This window comes from Hevea brasiliensis, chromosome 7 (assembly GCF_030052815.1).
Source record: "Hevea brasiliensis isolate MT/VB/25A 57/8 chromosome 7, ASM3005281v1, whole genome shotgun sequence".
Classification (NCBI taxonomy): domain Eukaryota; kingdom Viridiplantae; phylum Streptophyta; class Magnoliopsida; order Malpighiales; family Euphorbiaceae; genus Hevea; species Hevea brasiliensis.
This window is the reverse complement of record NC_079499.1, coordinates 99,682,898-99,705,575: the sequence shown is the minus strand read 5'-3', so window position 1 is coordinate 99,705,575 and position 22,678 is coordinate 99,682,898. Positions and strand designations below refer to the sequence as shown.

The window sequence follows — 22,678 nt, the reverse complement described above, 5'->3', positions numbered from 1 at the left end:
CAATCATTGTTCATATATATTATTTAAATTAATATAAATAAATAAAACAGATAATAAAAATAGGATATGGATAATTAATTAAAATATATATATATATATATATATATATATATATATATATAATGAATTTCAATATTTTAATATATATTTAAGTAATAGAATGATTAAATATAAATATATATAATATGAAAATTTAATTATTTCAACACTAGGGGAAGTTATGAATTCTAACTTCTCATGATTTCAATTTTAATTATTTCAAACACAGTCTAAAATCTCTCTGCAGAAATATACATTTGGACTTTCCAGAAGTTCGGTGGGTTGAAATTTGTAATATTTTTTGATTTTTCTGTAGGACGGATGACAAGGATTTGTTTGGGAGTAGCAAAGCAAAGAGTGATTCCAAATTAGAGAAATTGATAATCAAGGCCCCTCCCTTTCTTACTGTCTAAGCTTCCGTCAAAAAAGGTATGCTTTTTAATTCATTATTTTATTCCAACTTTCCAATTTTGGATACAGCCCAGCACACAGTTAGTGGGGGGCTGCAAAGCGTATTTCTCGGAGTTTTCTTTTTCTTTTTTTTTTTGACAAATAACAAGTCAGAAACAGGATTAAATCACACTTGACATGCACACTCTCATCGTGCGATGTAAATTTTTGTAGAATCAATGCTAAGAGTGTACTTGATATTACTGTTTACTAATATTTTAGTCTCATAAACGATTTGAGTATTTTTATTAATTTTAACTAAATAATATCATCAATTAATCAAATTTATATTTTTAATTAGTGCAATTTTTATTTTTTTTATTAGTATAAAGCAGACATTGCATTCGCATGTCCAACCGACCAAACACAGCTTCAATCAGAAACAGCGACAACATGCGACCGGTATAAAAGGCGCGTTTCTATTTGCCACGTCAGCTTTACACGTTAATCACACGTCTCCTCCGTTAAACCCACTGCCAAGGGGAATATCTCATCCTGCGTCTCAGATTAGAATATTTTTGGGAATTAATTTGTATAATTAAGTAATTAATAATTCTTATTTTTTTTTTTACCAAAAATATTAAAATTCTGAATGGAAAAAAGAAAATTTAAAATATTATAAAAGCAGAGGGAACATGGAACAGTGGAAAAAGAGAAAGAAAAGGGACTTCAATCAGAGACAGAGACTCAGAGTCACAGCAGCAAAAACCCATTAAACTTGCAGTCTCTTCTCCTTCTTCTTCTTATTCTTCGTCAGTTGTATCTCTCGTTCTCTCACTGTAAGTAAGTAACTATTCTCTATCTCTATTTGAGTACAATAATTAAGTTTCCATTTCAGTGTACGTTTTTTTTGTGTGCACATTATATGGTAAGTGATTGATGTGATGCATTCACGATCTTATTGATATTCTCTTTTGGGTACCTTCATTTCGATTCAGATTTTCTCCTTTTTGTGTGTCTATTAAAATGGAACTGAAGGGCTAGATCTTACTTTCTTACTTTTATGGCGATGATCAATTAAAACAAGTCGTAGAATTGCGGTTTTGACCGTGGGGTCTTTGGAATTTTCTCTCTACACATTGTTGATTAGGTTAAGTTTTGATTTTGTGTTTAAAAGGGTTTTCCTTTATCTTTAGTTTGGTTATTAGGAAAGTTAAAGAAAATAGTGGGAAAATTCATATCTAGGATAAACCAATCAAAAGGAGTGTTTTGTTTTGTTGAAATGTAGTACTTTGAGTCTTTGCATTGAACTTTCTGTGTCACTTGTTTGTTTAGGTGAAAGAAGAAAGACAATGTTCACTGATAGATGGGTTCGAGAGGTGAGCCAATACGGAATGCTTCATTTTCTGCTTATGGATGGTGATTGATTTTTAGATTTTTTTTTTTTTATACTGTATGGATTGCTATGTGAGTTTGTGCTTATGCATAATGTGTGATCCCAAGCTTATACATGATTTTGTGCTTGAATGCCTACATATAAATAAATTAGAGCGATGGCCCTTGACTTGGTTATGCCAAAACTAGAAAACCGGCACAATTGAGCTGGAATTACTTGTATTTTTTATTTTCCTCGTTAAGAATCAGTCTTCGTGAAACATATAAGATTTTACACACTTACCAAATCTTCTTAATTTTTAGAAGTGAGAATGTCTTATCATTATAGTTTATTTAATATGAAAACAAATTGGAAAATTTTACACCTATCAAACACCTTGAATTTAGTATAGACATGAGGTGAGGTGGTAACATAACCTTCAGGTGGTTTCAAACTTGCAAACTTAGAAACCTTCGTGATGGCCAGTAGTAGTATTAGCCTAAAGAAGTTGGTTAGCTTGCATCCCCTTTGTATGGATGGAATTGTTAACTTTAGTGGACTTCTTAATGCCCATAGTTACCAAATAATATTAAATAAGTCATTAAATAATTAAATAAAAAACTTAGGGTTGATAATCATAGAATCCAAAATTATTCTTGAAGTTGTACTTATCACCATTTCTTAGAAAATGAGTAGTAATTGTTGCTGGGTCATAGGAACCCATCTAATAATATGTAAAATTAACTTACTATATTCCCATCACAGAAACATATCTATGGGAGGTTTAACCTGCTGATAGCAGTCCACAAAAATTACTAACATGTGTGCAATTATTTATTTACTTTTTTTTTAATTTCTTTTCCATCTTAGAATTGAATTTACATTTATTTAACCCAGTCTCTATGGATTGGCTTGATTGCAACCCATTACTGAATTATCTGTCAATTTTTGGTTATTTCTAAAGAAATGCAATGATTGCAATTGGCAAATATTTTGGGTATAGACCCTATAAATATTTTAGGCAGATTGTGAAATGGTATCTTACTTCTAAGTGTCAATCACCAATTCTTCTGGACATGTGAACAAGATTATGACCATCTTATTATGTTCTGCTTGAACCAATAGTCAATTGATAATTTGTGTACTATGCCATCAAGCTGTTCTAAGTTGGATGAATGCTCTGCAGGATTTTCGTGAATCAGTAATGGACAAAAAACTTCTTTATAAAGAAATGCCCAGTGCACCTCCTATCAGTTCTACTGTAAACATGGAACAAAGGTTTGAGAAAATTTCAGCTTTTAGCGCTAATGGTATACCTCATATTGCAAATTTGAATAGTCATGTAGCCATAGATAAACCAAAATCAGCAAACTTTGTTTATTCTAGCAACACTGTACTGAATGGAACTGGCAATGGTATTCCTGACCCATCTGAAAGGTTTGTCTGGGCGTTTTGATTTCTACATGTACTGAATACTCACTTCCTGACAAGAACTTACAATTGTCTCTTGTGCATTATAGGTTTGCAGCTGGCAAAGAAGTTAATGTACCTACAAGTTCTTTACCAGCTCGCCTCCCCACATTTCATGCAAGGTAGGTTATGTAGCAGAATAAATGATAGGGCTATGCTGGTTTTTGTTTTAATTTTGATGGGTCAGGATAAATTTTGCCCCTCTCTAATACAGGGATTTTATTTTTCATCATTACTTTAGTTTATTTTATCAATTGCTGTATGATTGGATTCAGTGCACAAGGTCCTTGGTGTGCTGTGATTTCCTATGATGCATGTGTTCGCCTATGTCTTCACTCATGGGCCAAAGGTTGTGCCGAAGATGCTCCCTACTTCTTGAGTGATGAATGTGCATCATTGCGCAATTCATTTGGGTGGGTGCTTTTTTTCCCCTATAGTTTTTTGTTTTTCTCTTTTTATTTGTGATTGTTGTCTCATAGTTGTTTTGGACAAGGTATTTGTGCGAAATATAAGAGTGGGGCAAACCTCCTCCCTAGATTTAACTTTTGGAGTGAGTTAGGTCTAGTCTATTTTTTCTACATAGTATCAAAACCTACCTTGCTTCAATGTTGCGCTACCCGCAAATATATGTGCCTGCAAATTTCACGTTTTAGATGTTCATGCCTGGGCACGAGGGGGTTGTCTTGTCCTAGTTTTGGGATAAGGTATTTGTGCTAAATATCAGACTTGGGAAAACCTCCTCCCCTTGTGCTAGCTTTTGGGATTGAGTTAGACCCAATCTATTTTCTCTGTAATGATTTTAATTTTGGTGGTTTATGCTCTGCTGTGAATTCCTTTCTTCTTTTATTTGTATGGTTGGCATATGAAGATATGTGCAAGGTAATCGGAGAAACAAGAACTAGGGGTTAGAAAATGGGGCTAGGAAATAGTTGAACGTATATTGGCTTTACTCTGCTGGTTTCACTCTTGAAATATTATGTGCAATATTTTGGCACATACTCAGCTTCTTCACTCTTTAGCCAATATTCTTACCATCAAAGTCGGAGTTATGTATGGGATTAATGAAGCTGCATCATGTAATGATTTATTATTGTTAAAATTTGTGAACTGCATATACGTTGAATCCAAGACATTTCTTTCTTTTCAAGATTTGCTTTGCACATAGCAGATAGTGGTTATTTAATAGTAAAGAATTTAAGTTTTTTTTATCTCCTAAAAATTTAAGCATGAAGTCATGGAAACTGTTTCATGAGATGCTGTTTTGAATTTTAATTTGCATTGTATGTCAAATCTCTGTTTTCTCATCATTTATCATTCCTTCTTAATATTATAGTTTACAGCAAGTATTGTTACAATCAGAAGAAGAACTTTTGGCAAAACGATCTTCAGAGTTGATAAGTGAGGGAGCTGCCCCAAAATCTAAGAAAACTTTTGGCAAAATGAAAGTGCAAGGTACTATCATGTTTTTCTTATTAAATCATTTTTATTACTTTTGTATCTAGTTTGCATTTTAAAGGCCTGTTTGTCCTGTTTGAATTTTTGCTTCTTGTGCAGTACGTAAAGTGAAAATGGGTTTAGAACCACCTGCTGGCTGCAGCTTTTCATCTTTAAATCCATCTACACTAAAACTCGAACCACTTCGTCAACAGTTGTCAATTTTAAATTCTACATTACATACTGGGTGGGAAGCTGTAAGGAAAGTTCGTGTGACTCCTCATATTCCTCCAAATGGTTCTATTTCACAACAAAGTTTGGCATACATGCGTGCAAGCACTCAGTATATCAAACAGGTCTCTAGGCTCTTGAGACATGGAGTGACTACTTCGCGCAACAGCCCCTCTCCATATGAAGTGGAGCAAGGTACGTGAACCTTAGCATTATTTAGGCCTTTATATTCAATTTATTGAGCTACTACTAGCCATATAGTTTTCTCCTGTAACCAATTTTGATGAGTCACCCATCTGGGTTCTAAATAAAAATACAGGCTTGAAATCTCAGAATTATGCAGCACAGAATAATTCAGATGACAAGATTCTGAATTTTCCTGCAGCGCCAGTCAAGCCTTGTCCATAATATTGACATTCTGAACCTCTTCTTAACCTTATTCACTTTTAGAAAAAAAAAAAATATATATTTTTTTGTTATGAGGTTCTCCTGTAGAGTACTGAATACTGATGCTCATTTTAGTTGTGGCAACTTTTGGTTGAACTATTCAATTGGCAAATGATGGAAAGCATTAACTTTAGCTCAACATGAAGAGTTGAAATGAGTGATGGGGAAAAAACCATTACACATTTAAATAAATAACATCAATTCTAGGTTGTTTATTGTACCTTGGCTGGTATGCAATTGACTTATTTTGATTCTTGATCACTTTTCATTCTGCCAGTTATTGGTGCCCACTTTTTTTTTTTTTTTTTAAAAAAAACCAGACCAATGAATTGATTAATCTTAATTGAAATTATAGGGTTTAATGCGTTGAACATGGCTTACTGTTATCTTTGTTCTCTCAGACCAGTGGTTGACCCATTTGCCTTTTGCTTTATGTAACTGAATTTGATGATTCTGGCGTTATCAGAGACATACACGTGCATGATGAGGTTGAAAAGTTCTTCCGAAGAGGATTCAGTTCGAATGCAACCAGGATCTGGTGAAACTCACATGTTGTATGTGTCCTTTTCAATTTCAAATTGTTTTTTCTCCTTGTTGTTCCTTTGCCCATGAAAATTATGTTATTGCAATGCAGCTTTCCAGATAATCATAGTGATGATTTGATCATTGAAGTTCAAGATTCTAAAATACGGCATTGCGGCCGTGTCCTTGCCCAAGTGGCTGCTATTGCTGATGACCCTGTAAGACAACTATTTTATCCATTTCTAAGTGTTAAGAAGTCAGATAGTGTACTAGAAGTTTTAAACAATGATTCAATGCAGAGTGACAAGCTCCGGTGGTGGCCCATATACCATGAACCAGAGCATGAACTCGTTGGCAGAATACAGTTGTACATAAACTATTCAACTACTCCAGATGAAAGTAATCATCCCAAGGTATATTTCAGATTTTATTCTATAATAATGATTAGGGGGTTATTTGTAGCCTGTTCTTAGCAGTTTGTCATCCAGTAGACATTGCACATGAAGCACTATTAAGAAAAAGATAATCTTTTTTATATTGTTAATGTTTCTCCTTGTGTCCAGTGTGGTTGCGTTGCAGAAACTGTGGCATATGACTTTGTCTTGGAAGTTGCAATGAAAGTTCAACATTTTCAGCAAAGAAATTTATTTCTACATGGTCCATGGAAGTGGCTAGTGGCTGAATTTGCATCTTACTATGGAGTTTCAGATGCATACACCAAATTAAGGTATTGGGATAAGGCAGAACCTGTTGTTTTATAATGCCTAATTTTGCCCATAAAATGCTGTGTTTGAAACTACTAATTTATTGTTTGGTTTTTATTGTACTTGGAGATACCTTTCCTATATCATGGATGTGGCTACACCCACTAAGGACTGTCTTGACTTGGTATATGATCTGCTAGAACCTGTTATCATGAAGGGTAAGAGGAAGAGTGTTTTGAGCCATCAAGAGGTATGATTTTGGATTTTATTAGTTTCATGATCTATAAGTATGAAAATGTTTCTCTTGTTCTTCACATACTACACATTTAGTTTGCCTTTGGGGCTATATCATATTTTTTCGGTAATGTCATCTTTTTGTGCACATTTTATAGGTGATGAGAAAGTTTTGATTCAGAATAGGAATTGTTAAAACACAGTAGTGAAGATGTTCCATCCTTTTTTTTTTTTTAACAAAAGGAGAGCACTCAGCTCAAACCTAATTCCCCAACCCCATCCACCCAACCTTGTATTAGTCATCCAATTTTAAACCAGTGTTTGTAAAATGGAATGGTTATCAAACCAATCTGCGGGCAGGTTCACCAGTCCAACTGGTTCAACCATTTTTACTTGGTCAATATAATTTTAGAAATTAATTTCTTTGCTATTTTATTTATTTATTTATTGGGGGGGTTGGGGGGGCACACTGAACCAGTCGATAGTCCAGTTTGCAGTTTAACTGGTCCAATTAATCCTGTTTTTAAAACACTGTCACCATCTTAGTTTTGTGGTGGTTGGTTAATCTGTTTACCCATATAGGTATCCTTAGCTCTATAACTTAGTGTCCGTCATTATTTTTTTTGTAGTTCAGGTGTTCCATGCTTCATAAATTTAGCATTGAGTGTGCTTCACCTTGTTAAGAATTTACAATTAAAGCATGATATTGAAACATGGAGGGTGGAAGTTACATTGTTTAATTATCAGTGTTCATGGGAGATAACTATTCTCATTTAGCAAAAGAAAATAAATTAATGTCAGATTTGTTAATAATCCAGAATCGCATCCTTGGAGAGGTTGAGGGTCAAATTCAACAGATTCTTGTTCTAGTTTTTGAAAACTACAAGTCACTTGATGAAGAAGCACCATCTGGTATGATGGATATTTTTGGTCCTGCCACTGGATTGGCAGCTCCTGCATTGACACCTGCTGTCAAACTATACACCCTCTTGCATGATGTATTAAGTTCTGAAGCACAGTTGAAGTTTTGCAAATATTTTCAGGTACTAAAAATTGATCTATTTTCTATGATTTTTATTTTCTATGATTACTATTTTCTTTGCCCCTTGTACTTCATATAATGCTAATGACCCTTCAGGCTGCTGCCAAAAAAAGGTCAAGAAGGCATGTGGTTGAGACAGATGAATTTATAAGCAGTAATGAGGGCACGTTGATGGATCCCATGATGCTTTCAACTTCTTATCAAAAGATGAAATATCTTATTTTAAGTATGAGAAATGAAATATGCACCGACATTCAGATCCACAATCAGCATGTGTTGCCAAGGTAACATGCTATCAACTGACTCGTGGTTGGTTCTTAACTTGGACATTGTATGAAAAACAGAAATTTTTTATTTTCTTTTATATGTTTGTACACTCAAGTAATTTTGTCAGCATTTAAGTCCAACTCAAATTCTTTTTTTGACTAAAACATGTTTTCATCACTCATTATTTACCATCCCAGTTTTAAACACTTTATATTTTTTAAAATTTCTTCAGTTTCATAGAACTTCCAAGTCTCTGCGCATCCATATACAGTGTGGACCTGTCCAGTAGATTGCGCACATTTCTTGTTGCATGTCCTCCTCCTGGCCTTTCACCTCCTGTTGCTGAACTGCTTATTGCAACAGCAGATTTTCAAAAAAATCTTGCGTCTTGGACCATTAGGTAATATATTTAACATATCATTACTGTTAATATTTTAAGCTTATAATGTTCATTGTTCCTGGTAATCCCATTCATCTTGTTACATTTTACAATTTACAGTCCTGTGAAAGGTGGAGTTGATGCAAAAGAGTTGTTCCATTCATATATAACCCTCTGGATTCAAGACAAACGTCTTACCTTGCTGGAGTTGTGCAAACTAGACAAGGTATAAATTTTTATATGTGATTTTTGTCAACATTTTGTATTAAGTTGATTAGCAGTACTGCTTCTAGACATTATGCTATATGATATATTTTTGTTAGCATGATAATGATTACTATCATAGTTCTGTTTTTGGCGAACATTGATGTCTGTTTGTCTTTTTGCTTTATTGCAGAAAGAAAAAAAAATCCAAATGCTTAATTCCTGCTTACAAATTCAAAATTGCACACTTAACTTGTGTGTGCATGTAAATGTATATAGATCTTATAGTGCATCCAGTCTTTGGCTCTTTGCGCATGTTAGCAATCTAATAGATTCTTTTTTTCACTTAAAATAATCTTTTTTTCTTTTTTCTCAATAGAAACAGTAAGAGGGTTAATTTATCATTTCAGCATCCAAAATTCTTTATTTTCCTGCAAATCTTCGAGGCTAGGAGTCTGCTTTCCTCCTCTATTTGCAAATGATCCAAGTTAGATGCTATTCATTTCAAGTATATGTGCAGATATACCAAAATAATAAATTTCATATGATAAACCCAAAACAATATTTGAATTATCTTGTGACAATTTTGCAAATTTTGATGATTTAACATTTTTTTTTTTTAATTCTTCAAAATGTATCTTGTCTCCCCATTGTGTTGACAGATTTCCAAAACATGTAATAAGTTTGCTGGTGATTGATCTTGTAACCTTTGTTTTGAATAAAACTTAAAATGCAAGTTCTTGAAAGTTAAAGAATTTAATATCCTTCAAATGCACATTGCACCACTGCTGTTCATGACAGAGGTAGTTTCAATGGTGATAACTGTTATGATGAGATTTGGAGAACAATTCACGACAGCGAATGAAGAATAGAAAAGGAAAAAGGAAGAAAAGAAGGGTTTCTGAACAATGATTTACCCTGAATAAATGAGAAAGTAATTATCAAGGGAATTTATTTTCCCCAATGAATGAATGTGAATGGATTACTAACTTAACATGTCCAAAGGTTGGGTATATTAGGTGGATTCATGCGTAGGCACATGCATATTGTACATGTGCATGTGCAGCCATATTGTATCATAAAGGTTCTAGTTTATAAGTTGAATGGTATTTCCTTTTCTTTCTTTCTTTAATTGGACAATTTTACTCAATAAAAAATAAGCACAATTTCATTACAAATTGATTACTTTCAGGTAAAGTGGTCTGGTGTCAAAACACAACATTCAACAACTCCTTTCGTTGATGAGATGTATGCGCAACTGAAGGACACACTGAATGAATATGAAGTAATAATTTCTCGTTGGCCAGAGTATATTGTCATCTTGGAGAATGTATGTTTCTCTTTTCCTTGATCTAATAATATTTTTATTAATATATTATTTAGCTTGATTTTTAATTACTGATAGAATAACATTTGTGTCCATCAAAAGGCTATTGTAGTTGTTGAGAAGGCAATTATTGAAGCTTTGGATAAGCAGTATGCTGATTTCTTATCACCATTGAAGGATAGTCTTGCACCAAAGGTCTTTGGCCTCAAATATGTTCAAAAGTTTGCCAAACGAACAGGGGAAATTTATTTTGTCCCTGATGAGGTGAACATCTATCTCAATTGCAAGTTGTCTTAGATGCATTGTATTTTTTTTGTTCTAACCATTAAAAGTTCTATAATTATGCTTTAGTTGGGGGTTCTTCTGAATTCCATGAAAAGGATGCTGGATGTCCTACGGCCCAAGATAGAAAACCAGATGAAGTCATGGAGTTCTTGCATCCCTGATGGCCTAGATACAGTCTCAGGAGAATGTCTTAGTGAAATTACAGTGCTGCTCAGATCCAAATTCAGAAGTTACCTTCAAGCAATTTTGGAAAAACTTGTAGAGAATGTGGGTATTCTTTTACTTTTCAAACAGTTTGCTGAAAATTATATGTTGATGGAAATCTATTAATGAATTGTTCATCTATGAACAGTGAAAATTCAATTATTGGTATACATGACTAAATTCTATATTATTTTGCATCAGTCGAGAAAAATATCTGAAGGTCTAAAGAGCAATATGATTGAATTGCCGGATTTTGGAGAATCCAGTTAGTGAAATAATACACTTATCCTATAGTAGCTTGTCTGCAATTTTGGCAAGTTAATGAGCTGGACCAAGAAACATAATTTATCACACCACATTAACCATTCAATTTATAGACCTCATTATCACTTATAAATACCATGATATCAACAGCATCAAATTAGATCTAGCAAATGCCATAATGATTTTGGTCATGAAGGGCCCTTTAGACAATGGAAACTCTTTGCAGTGATGGTTTTTACATCTTGGCATGTTCTGGCAAGCAGCCATTGTTATTTCATGTTGGTTGGTTCCTTTTCGAAGCTGATTATGGTAGGGATAGTTTTTTTTTTCAAAAAAAAGCAGTTTAGACATTTGAGGCTATATTTGTTTAGGTGAAGTCTCAAGAAAAACTTTCTTTCCATATTGAGTACAAATGTTTTCCATTTTTTTGAAATAATCAATAGGATTTTGAAGATGCATTTTTTAAAATTTGTGGTGCCGTTTCTTTTTTGAACGTCTAATTGCGTGCTTGATAAAGTGTTCATTAAGATTCAGTAATGTTTCTGTTTCATAATTTTATACAGACAAAGATGCAGAGTGCAACAAAACTGAAGAGCATAATCCGAGATTCGAAGGAAACTTTGGTGGAGTCAGATCTAAGGAACAGAATGCAGCCTTTGCAAGGTCTTCTTATAAAGACAATAGATCATTTACAATCTGTTGTTGAACCTCATGTGTTCATAGCCATTTGCCGAGGTTTTTGGGATCGCATGGGACAGGTGGTTACTTTTGGATCACATGCTGTACCTAGGATTATGAACATTTTTTTTTTTTTTTGCATGATTAAAAAAAATCCTTTGAACTTATTGTTACTGTTGTTACCATCATTATTTTGCCCAGGAGATACTACGCATTCTGCAAAATAGGGGAGAGAATAATTCCTGGTATAAAGGCTCACGAATTGCTGTTTCTGTAAGTCATACTATAGCCACTGGACTTACAAATAGCTTTGTTATAAGCTGTATTTCATCTCGCTATTTTTCAAAGTTAGCATCATGCAGTGAAAGTGTGAGATGCTTCGTGCGCTAGGTTACCCTTTTTAGCTTCATGCAGTGAAAATTTTAACTTTGTGTTTGGTCTAGAACTATTGAATTTCTTACTGAGCAAATGGACCCCTATGTGTAGCTCAATTATTTCATTGAAACTTCGAACTTTCACAAGGTTGAAATGAAACGCTGGTGCTTTTATGTTATAAGATGGGATCCAACTTCCAAGTAAATGCAGAAAAGAAAATAAATAAATAAAAGTTTTAGCCAAGCGGCTTTTGCCTAGGACTGTTGCTCAAGCTGCTTTTATAAATTACTTTCTTTGCATGGTTTCCATTTATATTAGCTGTGCTGCACTGAAACTGATCATTGGACTCGATGAATATTTCACCTAATTAAATAAATAGGCTTGATCTCTTTTACTTTCATGGAGTTGCTGCTACAAGTTAATTTCACCATTGAGCATTTCACTAGCCATATATACCAGTTATTGAGAATTCTTAGCATCCTTGTTCATCACTGCTATTGAACTTGCAGATCTTGGATGACATTTTTGCATCACAGATGCAGCAATTGCTTGGAAATGCGCTACAAGAGAAAGACTTGGAGCCACCAAGATCTATAATGGAAGCACGTTCAGTGCTTTGTAAAGATGCTATAAACAACCAGGACAACAACTACTATTATTAGATTTTTTGCTACTGTACATACAGATTCACATCATTGTTTTGGCTTAATATTTTTGCGTTGAAGAAGGAATGGTGCAAATCAGAGTTGAAAAGACCACAGACTACCACAGCAACAGTTTTGGATGCACAGAATGAAGTTGTCAATGTAAAGATTTTACCATCACCATAGCCTCTGTGGTGTATTTTCCCCAATGAATGTAAAATTATGGGTACCCCATTGCAATCCTTCTGAATTACAGTTGAGATTGTTATATGTGAAATATCTCTTTTTTTTTTTTTTTTTTTTTTGTAGTGTGAATCTAATGGGATGAATTAGATTTTTTTTTGTCACATTCCCTTAAATTCAACTAAATTCTATTAAACATGTAGTAATTTAAATCTACAAGAGAAATCACGATGTGAAAACTCTTAACTAAAAATGGTAACGTGCATTACACTTCATGGATTAGTTAAGTGTTCAATCGACGAAGTCAATAGCTCGTAGAGCCTCACTTTGCCCTTTTGAGGGAGAAAAATCTTTTGTCAACCGGAAAATGGGACCAGAGGATACCTAATCAATGCAAAAGGTTGGCAATCCATGTAACCTAGACAAGTAAAATCATGCACATCTCATCTAACAGTCCAAAAATTAGTGCTTTCATTGTCATACCATCCTATACATCAGCCATAAAATGCTAATGGGTGAAGCCCCTTTTGCTCACCATCAACTCAATTCTCTCCTTTTGCCGACAACAAATTAACCAACTAATTCATTAACATTAATAATAATTTTATATCACTCATAAGTTTTAAAGGCTGAAAATTTGAGTCATAATTTATAGTTTGGATTAACAAATATAACAACATTTTATGGATTATCCAAATAATTTAGGGGCTAAAACATATATTTATTGATCTAAAATGGGATACAAATGAAATAGTGGGATTCGCATGTAGCATCCACGTGAAGGGTGCAAGATTTAGTTGACATTAAACCCGAATAAAGATAGGATTCTTGGAGCAATTTAGGTATTCTTTGAGACTGAGTCACTGGCCATTACAAGGGAAAGAATGATGCGGCTTTGTATCAATTGGCTTTTGCTTTTGGGAACCAAAATGCATTGATGTGTACAAAAGATGATCAATAATTAAGATTTGGGTCCACAACCAAATGTTCTAAACGTACTCTATCAGACATCTTCATGTGACTAACTCGTTCTATTGCAAAATTCCACCATTGGTCATCTTTTCTGATAAAATTTCATATTCATTATAATCTTTTTTATTAATTTCAAAAAAAATAAAATATTTAATAATATGAATTTTGACAAGGAAATGAATTTTATTTTGGATATTAAGTGTCTTTTTGTTATTATATTTGCAGGGCCAAAATTATTTGAAAAAATATTATTTTAAATATTATTAAAAAAATTATTTTATTATTTTTATATTTTTATAATTAAAATTTAATTTTAAATTATTTTTTAATATTTTTTATTTAATATACTTTAAAAAAATAATTTTCTTAATAATAATTCTAACTACAGCAATATTAAATAAGCGTTAAATCATTAAGATAGCCTTGATTCGATCTCATTGGACTTCTGCTTTTTGTTCTTCAGCAATTTTCAAACACTAATTAATACAATCAAGAAAGGAAGACAAATTAAAGATTATTACTTAATATTTTATAAAATACTACATAATTAATTCAATTATCCCTACAGAGTTGGGGAGCTTAATTCCTTCTCAATATTAAAGCACAAATAATATATATATATATATATATATATATATATATATATATATATATATATATAATTTTTTTTTTTTTTTTTTTTTTTTTTTTAAATCCCAACATTCAAAGACGCGATGTTAAGTTCCTTTTTCGTCGTCATCAGAAATCCTTGAACAGCTTCCTAACCTGTTCCAGTGTCACAAACAGTACAATCGTGAAAGGGCCTTGTCTCGAAATCGTTGGTATAAAACCTTTGTACAGCGCCATCGGACCCTCCGCCTTCACAGTCTTTATTGCGCAATCTAACGCCCCTGCATACGGTGGCGCCTCCCCTGCTTCCACCTTCATGTTCATCACCCTTGTCTTTATCACGTCCACTGGATTTGATGCTACCGATGCCACGAATCCCGCCGCGAAACTTGCTGTCACGTGGGTTCCAAGTCCATCGCGCATCAATCTTTTTTCCAGGATCATTTCCTTGAATTGGTCGTATGATGCTAGCTGCGATGCTGTCACCAGCATAGCCCGGTTGACTGTCAGCGATGACCCGCGCCACAGGCTAGCAATGCCTTCTTGCTTTGCCATGCGTGTGATTGCGTCGATCACGCTCTTGTAGTTCCGGCGCTGAGCTGGTGGCAGACGCCCGTCTGCCTGCATGCGGACCATCGCAACATCGGCTGGATTTCCAACGGCTGCACCGATGCCACCAGCTATAAGCCCTGCAGCAATCTTGCTAGCTAAAGGCATGGTTTTGGTGTTAGGATCGGTCCATTTCTGTTTCAAGATGTCGTAGAGCCCCATGCGGGTGGTGGAATAGAGGGTCTGGCGGAGCATGGTGGCAGAGACACCTGAAAAAAGCGCGGCTACACCTTCTTGCTGTACGATGCGGACACCGACAGCGATGGGACCCACACGAGGTGCTGGAACGGGTAATGGTTGTTGAGGCAAATGAATGGTGGTTCCAGGAGTGGTGGTGTGGAAAGCGATAGCCGGCCGGAGAGTTTGGACGGCGGCAGGATTTGGTGCGTGGGTTTCCCCTTGGAGTTGCATACGGACCTTGATGAGGTCCAGAGGGTGAGTGGAGCACCCAGCAACAATTGAAGCTATGCCTCCTTCAACAAAACCTTTCAAACCCATTTTTCAAAAGCTTGCCAAGAATCAAAACAACAAGAATCGTCGGTAATAAATTAAAGAATGGCAAAATTATGAGGTTTTCTTGTCTTTTTCAGGGAAAAGAAACAAAGCAACAATCAGAGAAAGAAAGATCTAAGATTCTTTAATGGGAAATACAAGACCAGTTAGAATTTGGGTTCATCTCACTGGAAACCAGGAGATGGGAATGGAGACCAAAGGCTACAGAAGAGAAGTGGGGGACGTTAGGTCTCTGAGACATATGCAGCAGGAAAGAGAGAATGAACTGAATGATGATGGGAGAAGGTGCGTGGAGAGGAATTTATAGTGTGCTAAGCGGGTGGGGTGCTTTGAACGGAAAGGTGGTGGAAATTAGGCTCTTGCGCGCTTACACGAAAATGTGAAAATTGCAAGTTTCTTTCCAATTATTTTAACGCGGTTTTCTAGAGACGGATGCTTCTTTAGTTCAGACTTTCAGGTCCCTTGGCAAGCACATGCCAAAATGGGCCAACCTTAATCCCAGATTTAATTTATTTTATTTATTTGATTTAATTTGTTATTAATTTAATTCGATAATTAAAAATATATTATCTTTTCAGATGTTAAATTTAATTTTTTTTGCTTTCTTCATCTATATAGAAGAATGAAAAAATAGATTCGAACCCATTTCTGTTAGTAATAATACCTTAATTATGGATCACATTAATTAGTATTTATTAGTTAATTATTTTTAATTAATATTGATAGAGTTCTAATTATAATTTTATAAGTTAGAGTTTTAATTTTGAATAATACTTGTGAGTGTAACATTTGGAAACGTTTATTGATGTAATAAGAAAAATAAAATAAAATAAAACAAAATTAACATTTAAATTATAAAATTCAAAGTCTTTTAGAAGACAATTCTGCTGAAAAACGAAAGAGTCATAACAGGAGGGAATAGCGTCTAGAATTTTCTTTCAAATTTTTAATAATTTTTTAAATGGAATTGCGATATAATGTACATTTTATATACAAAGCAATCAATTTAGAAATAAATAATTTTTCTAATAACATCAAATTATTGTTTATAACATTTTTGGAAAAATATTAATTTTTATTAATTTAATATTTTATTTTTCCTTACTAATAAATATGATGTAAACTGTTAATTACCATTAAATAATGATAATGTGATAAATATATAATATTAACATAACAACACATCATCATCACGTAAGCATTAGCGCTATATAAACACCATGTTTATTATGTCTTATCAGATCAGTGTCATATATTTATAACTATAGTAATTAATAATTTAAATTATATTTATTAATAAAAAAAAATTAAAAGGTATAAAATTTACAAAAATTAAATTACTATTTTTTTATATAATAAAGTGTAAAATTATAATTTTTTTTCCCCAAAAGTTGAAATTCAATCCATGAATCTAATTTATTTTATATATTGAAGTTATTATCTTTTGTATTCTTTATTAGTAATATATTCAATTTTTACCATTTTAAACAAATTCAAATATCTTAAATTTCTAAAAATAATAATAAAAAAATTAATATCTTTATATTGCTAGAAATAACAAATATTTTTAGATAATTTAAATAAAATATTTAATTTTAATGCTAAACATACCCTTAATCATAACTATGTAAAAAGTCATTGCATGACTTTTTATTTAGCGTCAACTGCAAAAGTTTTATTTTATTTTATTTTATTTTTCTTTGGAATTAGTTGTGGACTCCAGACATCTACAGGAATCATTCCAAGCCAACATTAATGGATTCTTGACCTTCTAGTCAATAATTTCATCACCTCCAAATTTTCAAAACAATTTATTATTTTTTTTTTCGTAGTTAATTTATTTAGTTTATATTGTTCACATTAAAAAACATAATGAAATTTATTTTGAAATTAATGTAATTAATAAATATTATTTTATTCAATTGACTCCATTGATATATATTTTTTCATAAATAATGTTAAAATTATTACATTATTAAAAGAGATTTTTTTAAAAATTTTAATTTAAAGCTCTATTTATTTTATGAAAGATATTTTTTATATTTTTTAATATTTAAAATACTCGTTAAAATAAGTTAATAAAAAAAATAAAAATATATATATATTCAAAGAGGTAGTTGTGTAAATTAAGCTTTTCGTTGATGCCGATGGTCACATTAACTAGCTTTTGAAGAAAAGCCGTTGGCTGAACAATGAAGAGCGAAGGGTGGTAGAGAAAAGGGGCAAATCCAAATAAAAGTAGACCGTCCATTCATCGGCGCCAGATCCTACTATTGACTTGGATTCCCAATTGGCCTTTTGGTTTTGGGTTGCAGTTTATGCCCTCCACGTTTCGTTAGGCAGTTATATCATGGAACCGATTCCATTGACCGACCGAGTCACGTGGACCGAGTTGAGGTCAAAAGATGGCGTTGACGTGTTTCTTCAGGCCCACCGCTGGAGAAAATTCTTAATTGGACCCACCGAGGACAAAAAAGGAGTAATAGCCCAGAAAAGCCTTGCGTCGCCTGAGAGATTCGAACTCTCGCGGGGAAACCCCATGTACTTAGCAGGCACACGCCTTAACCACTCGGCCAAAGCGACGTCTTGTGATCACTACATCAAATCTAAATAAATATTGCTATTTATGCCACTTTAAGACTTATAATCTATATTTTAAAATAATTATAAAATCCCAATTCAAATATAAAAAATTTCCCTAATTTATTTCCACTTATTTTGTTATTTGACAAAATTGATTTAATGTTTTAATTACTTAAAACAATATATTTTTCATAAATTTTTTTAATTAGCATTTAGGAAAAAATGAAGTTAAGATTAAATAATTTTAACTACAATTAATTTATATTAATTATTAATGTCACTTTACATTAAAAAGGGTAATTAGTGCTAATTACACAATACATGACTAATCTCTCCAATCATTTTAAAATATTTGAGATATGGTATTGGAATCTTTACCAAATATTATTGTTGTTATTGTGTAACTCATGTGATATTGCAACTATCAATCTCTCCTTTTGAGAAAATAAATTATAATTATGTTTGTAAAGTTTTCTACTTTTAGAACATATTGTTCATGAACGCTTTATAGAAGTTTAAGAAACAAAACTCTTAATTTGGTTTAATTGAAAGTGTTAAATTATTTGGAGTTAAGATAATAAATGTTTGAATAATAGGGTTGACATTTATTACTTGAGTAATTTTAGGTAAAGTATACAGTGCAAATAGTCCACCCATCACTTATAAAATAGTCAGTAATTACTTGAATTAAAAATATAAAATCTACGTTTTTGTGAATGACAATATACATATACTAAAAATAAATACTCTCCTCGTCCGATAATTATAGGCCTAATTTGATTTTCATATAAATTTAAAAAATCAATATAGTTTAATTATAATTTTTCTTTATTTTTTCTTATTATACAGTTATATTAATGGTTTTGAAATCGATTAAAATTTAAATTTTAATGCAAGAATCGATATGGAAACCAATATTTTATCTACTTATTATTTATTTATTTTAATTGGCTAACAATAATTTAATATATTTATTTAAAAAAAAGAAATAGTTTATTGGATGGTCTGCTTATATATATATATATATATATTATTTTTGAAATTAAATATATATATATATAATCTGAACAACCTAATTCAATAATAACTCTTACCCCATTCTATATTTAATAGAACTCTTGAAATATATATACCATAATCATCTATTTCTGTTGAACTTTGCTCTAAAAGTCTATTTATCACATTCTTCTTCTACCAAATACTTTCAACAAGTATTTTCATCATCTTTTATTATTATTACATGTGTGTGCGTGTGTGTGTGTGTGTGTGTGTATATATATATATATATATATATATTTACGATTTATAATCTGATGTGTGCAGAGAATTCATAAATTCTTACTTCTTTATTCATTACCTTGGATTCTATTTTCAAGGAGATTCGAATATTCAATCTGTCAGTTGAAATTGTCTTTCTTTCATTAAATATAACTATTGTCTTGGAGGTTTCAGGTGAGTGGTAATTATAGTATATGACACCATTTTAGTCCCTTTTAATATTTCTTAGCATTAAAATTATTATTAAATGAAAATTTAATTTAATATTTTAACAATTATTTTACATGTGATTTTCTAGATTTTTATTTTATTATTGAATTTTATTCCGATTTTGATTAAATAATTAATTTTGTCAATTATCTTTGCATTAGAGCCATTAGAATTTCGGGAATAGGCTTTTAATGTCTTTTATATTGATTGATATCTAATTGTGGAATTTATAGATATGTTATGCAGAATTGATTTGAGATTGATTTGATCTTGTTGACTCTCTGAAATTATTGAAATAAACTATTGGAATTACACTATCAGTTATTGTTCATTATCTGAAATCTTTGAGTTGATTTTGATTGATTTTTGGAAATTGATTTTTTGTTTTGAATCAGTACTTGTACCCAGTATCTGTATCTACTATCTGGCCCCGCCGTGTGAACTATCAAGGTATTAGATTGCATTGTTGAGTCATGCATCATTGTAATTTATGGTTTGCATTAGTATCATATGCATTGATATCTGTGAAGGAGGAGGAAGGTATCTACTATATTGTAGCGTGCTTACCATCTAGCCTTTGGTGATGTAGGGTATCATCACCTAGGTGTACTGTACCATAAAATTTTATTTAATGAATTTCTTTTATTTATATATTTTATGAAATTATTTTATTAATGATTTTGATAACATGGGCATGATTTTATGGGATAGAAAATTTATTGCGAAATTAATCAAGCATCTACCTGTTCCTGTTTTGTTGTGTGCTATAATTATCATTCACTGAGCATTAGCTCAAACCACGTTTTCTCTCATGCATATACATTTTGGATCGGTAGAGAATTGTAGCTGATCCAAATATTCAATCCAGTTTTTGAAGAGGGACAATCTTTAATTTGTTCTCATTGTATGCCCGCATTCATATTTCCTCAGGCTAATAATTAGTTTAGTTTATTGAACAGTTTAAGGTTTTATTTGAAATTCGTAGAGACTCTGCAGTTTACTTATGGGATATTTATGATATTTATTCAGTACTTTGTTTATTTGGATTTTGTCTATTTTTTTGGGATTAGTTAGTGACAATATATTTATTCAAGATACTCTAATACCAACTTTGTCATGACCTTGATTTTGGAAGAAATTCCAAGAAGCTTTAGGAACATGAGTAGACTTTAGTACTGCTTTTCACCCTCTGATAGATGGACAATCAGAAAGTACCATACAAACATTTGAGGACATGCTTCGTGCATGTGTTATGGATTTTGGTAGTTGTTGCGATCATCATTTGCCTTTAGTGGAGTTTGCTTATAATAACAGTTATCAGGCAAATATAGAGATGGCTCGACAGGAAGCATTATTTGGTCGAAGGTGTAGGTCACCAATTTGTTAGGATGAAGTTAGAGAAAAAAGGCTTACTAGACCAGAGTTGATACAATTAACTTTAGAGAAGGTTTGGCTAATTCGTGATAGACTTTTGACTGCTCAAAGTCAACAAAAAAGTTATGCTGACCGTAAGCATAAAGATTTAGAGTTTATGGTTGGTGATCATGTATTTCTAAGAGTTTCACCTATGAAAGGAATCATGAGCTTTGGGAAGAAAAGGAAGCTTAGTCCTCATTTTGTTAGTCCATTTGAAATTTTCGAGAGAATTGGAGCAGTTGCTTACCGTTTAGCCCTTCCACCTGGTTTTGCACATGTACATCAAGTTTTCCATATTTCTATGCTTAGAAAGTATGTACCAGATCCATCTCATATTTTGCAACCTCATACCATACAATTTAGGGATGATATGTCATATGAGGAGCAACTAGTAAAGATTTTATATTGATAAGTTATGAAACTACAGTCTAAGAAAGTGGCTTTGGTCAAAGTCTTATGGCATAATCACTCAAGTAGTGATGCCACATGGGAGGCAGAATCAGAAATGCGAGCCAAATATCCTCACTTATTTGATTCTTCAAGTTAGAATTTTGTCCGTTTAAATTCGAGAACCGAATTTCTTTTAAGGGGGGAAATATGTAGAAACCCAATATTTTATCTATTTATTATTTATTTATTTTAATTAGCTAACAATAATTTAATATATTTATCTAAAAAAAAAAGAGAAATATTTATTGGATGGCCTGCTTATTTATTTATTTATTTATATGTATATATATTATTTTTGAAATTAAATATATATCTGTAATCTGAACAACCCAGTTCAATAATAACTCTTATCCCATTCTATACCTAATAGAACTCTTAAAATATATATACCCTAATCATCTCTTTCTGTTGAACTTTGCTCTTAAAGTCTGTTTATCACCTCCTTTTTCTATCAAATACTCTCAATAGATATTTTCATCATCTTTCATTATTGTTATATGTGTGTGTGTGTGTGTGTGTGTGTGTGTGTGTATAAATTCACGATTTATAATCTGATGTGCGCAGAGAATCCATAAATTCTTACTTCTCTATTCATCACCTTGGATTCTATTTTCAAGGAGATTCGAATATTCAATCTGTCAACTGAAATTGTCTCTCTTTCATTGAATATGATTATTGTCTTGGAGGTTTCAGGTGAATGGTAATTGTCGCAAGGGTTTTTGCGATCGCCGGACGAATTCTCATCGAAGTGGGAAAAGTGAGGAGTTGCTACTTTAATTTTGAGAGAAATTAAAGAAAACCATTTGTAAAGATAAAAGAAAACCACTTTAAAAATAAAGATTTTATGTTCGGGGTCCGTATGCGGGTGGGGAAGGTATTAGGCACCCCACCTCGTCCCTTAATGAGGGTAAGCAAATTTAATATTGTGCTCTTTATAAATCAAAATTGATAATTAGGGTGTTGGAATGATGATGTTAATCCTTTGAATGGATAAAAGGAATATTTGATATTTCACTATTTTGGGTTGCCCAAGAACATTAGTACATGAGATGACCCTTAGTGAGTAGGTGTTGTGTAATGAATTTTGTTGGGGTTGATATGAATGCTGAAGTTGTGGTATTTTAGTTTGGATTTAAGCTAAGAAAATTCAGGTAAGAACTCTCTCCCGATCTCTTAATGTATTCTGTTTGAACTTTAAGCGGAAGATTTTGGGTAAGAACTCTCCCCCGATCTCCACATATTTTATTAAGATTTTAGCCGAGAATTGGGGTAAGAATTCTCCCCCGATCTCTTAGTGTATTAGGGATTTAAGTTGAGAACTCGAGTAAGAACTCTCTCCC

The 22,678-nt window shown here is 32.5% G+C and overlaps 2 protein-coding genes and 1 non-coding gene across 7 annotated transcripts; 1 reads left to right on the top strand and 2 right to left on the bottom strand.

The window, feature by feature from the left end:
- The first annotated feature begins 1,030 nt into the window (after positions 1 to 1,030).
- Positions 1,031 to 12,811, top strand: LOC110631602 (uncharacterized). 5 transcript variants are annotated; one of them, XM_058150293.1, is made up of 22 exons: positions 1,033 to 1,272; positions 1,765 to 1,808; positions 2,991 to 3,082; positions 3,191 to 3,241; positions 3,325 to 3,396; positions 3,550 to 3,687; positions 4,608 to 4,726; positions 4,829 to 5,134; positions 5,853 to 5,940; positions 6,021 to 6,321; positions 6,472 to 6,635; positions 6,742 to 6,862; positions 7,665 to 7,889; positions 7,985 to 8,172; positions 8,388 to 8,555; positions 8,655 to 8,760; positions 9,931 to 10,068; positions 10,168 to 10,329; positions 10,417 to 10,617; positions 11,382 to 11,576; positions 11,698 to 11,769; positions 12,381 to 12,811. In XM_058150293.1, exons 2-22 carry the CDS (start codon positions 1,782 to 1,784, stop codon positions 12,531 to 12,533), a joined length of 3,087 nt encoding a protein of 1,028 aa, XP_058006276.1. In that variant the 5' UTR covers positions 1,033 to 1,272; positions 1,765 to 1,781; the 3' UTR covers positions 12,534 to 12,811. The 5 variants fall into 5 exon arrangements, with proteins under 5 accessions (XP_058006274.1, XP_058006273.1, XP_058006276.1 ...); XM_058150292.1 differs by having other exon boundaries at positions 1,035 to 1,272; positions 2,991 to 3,241; positions 6,021 to 6,126; positions 6,208 to 6,321; XM_058150291.1 differs by having other exon boundaries at positions 1,031 to 1,268; positions 2,991 to 3,241.
- A 1,286-nt stretch (positions 12,812 to 14,097) lies between these two features.
- Positions 14,098 to 15,774, bottom strand: LOC131181572 (mitochondrial uncoupling protein 5-like). The gene has a single exon (XM_058150289.1). It carries the CDS (start codon positions 15,384 to 15,386, stop codon positions 14,409 to 14,411), a length of 978 nt encoding a protein of 325 aa, XP_058006272.1. The 5' UTR covers positions 15,387 to 15,774; the 3' UTR covers positions 14,098 to 14,408.
- Positions 15,775 to 17,902: 2,128 nt separating this feature from the next.
- Positions 17,903 to 17,984, bottom strand: TRNAS-GCU (transfer RNA serine (anticodon GCU)). The gene has a single exon. It is a non-coding gene; the product is annotated as a tRNA-Ser (tRNA).
- Between the last annotated feature and the right edge of the window lie 4,694 nt (positions 17,985 to 22,678).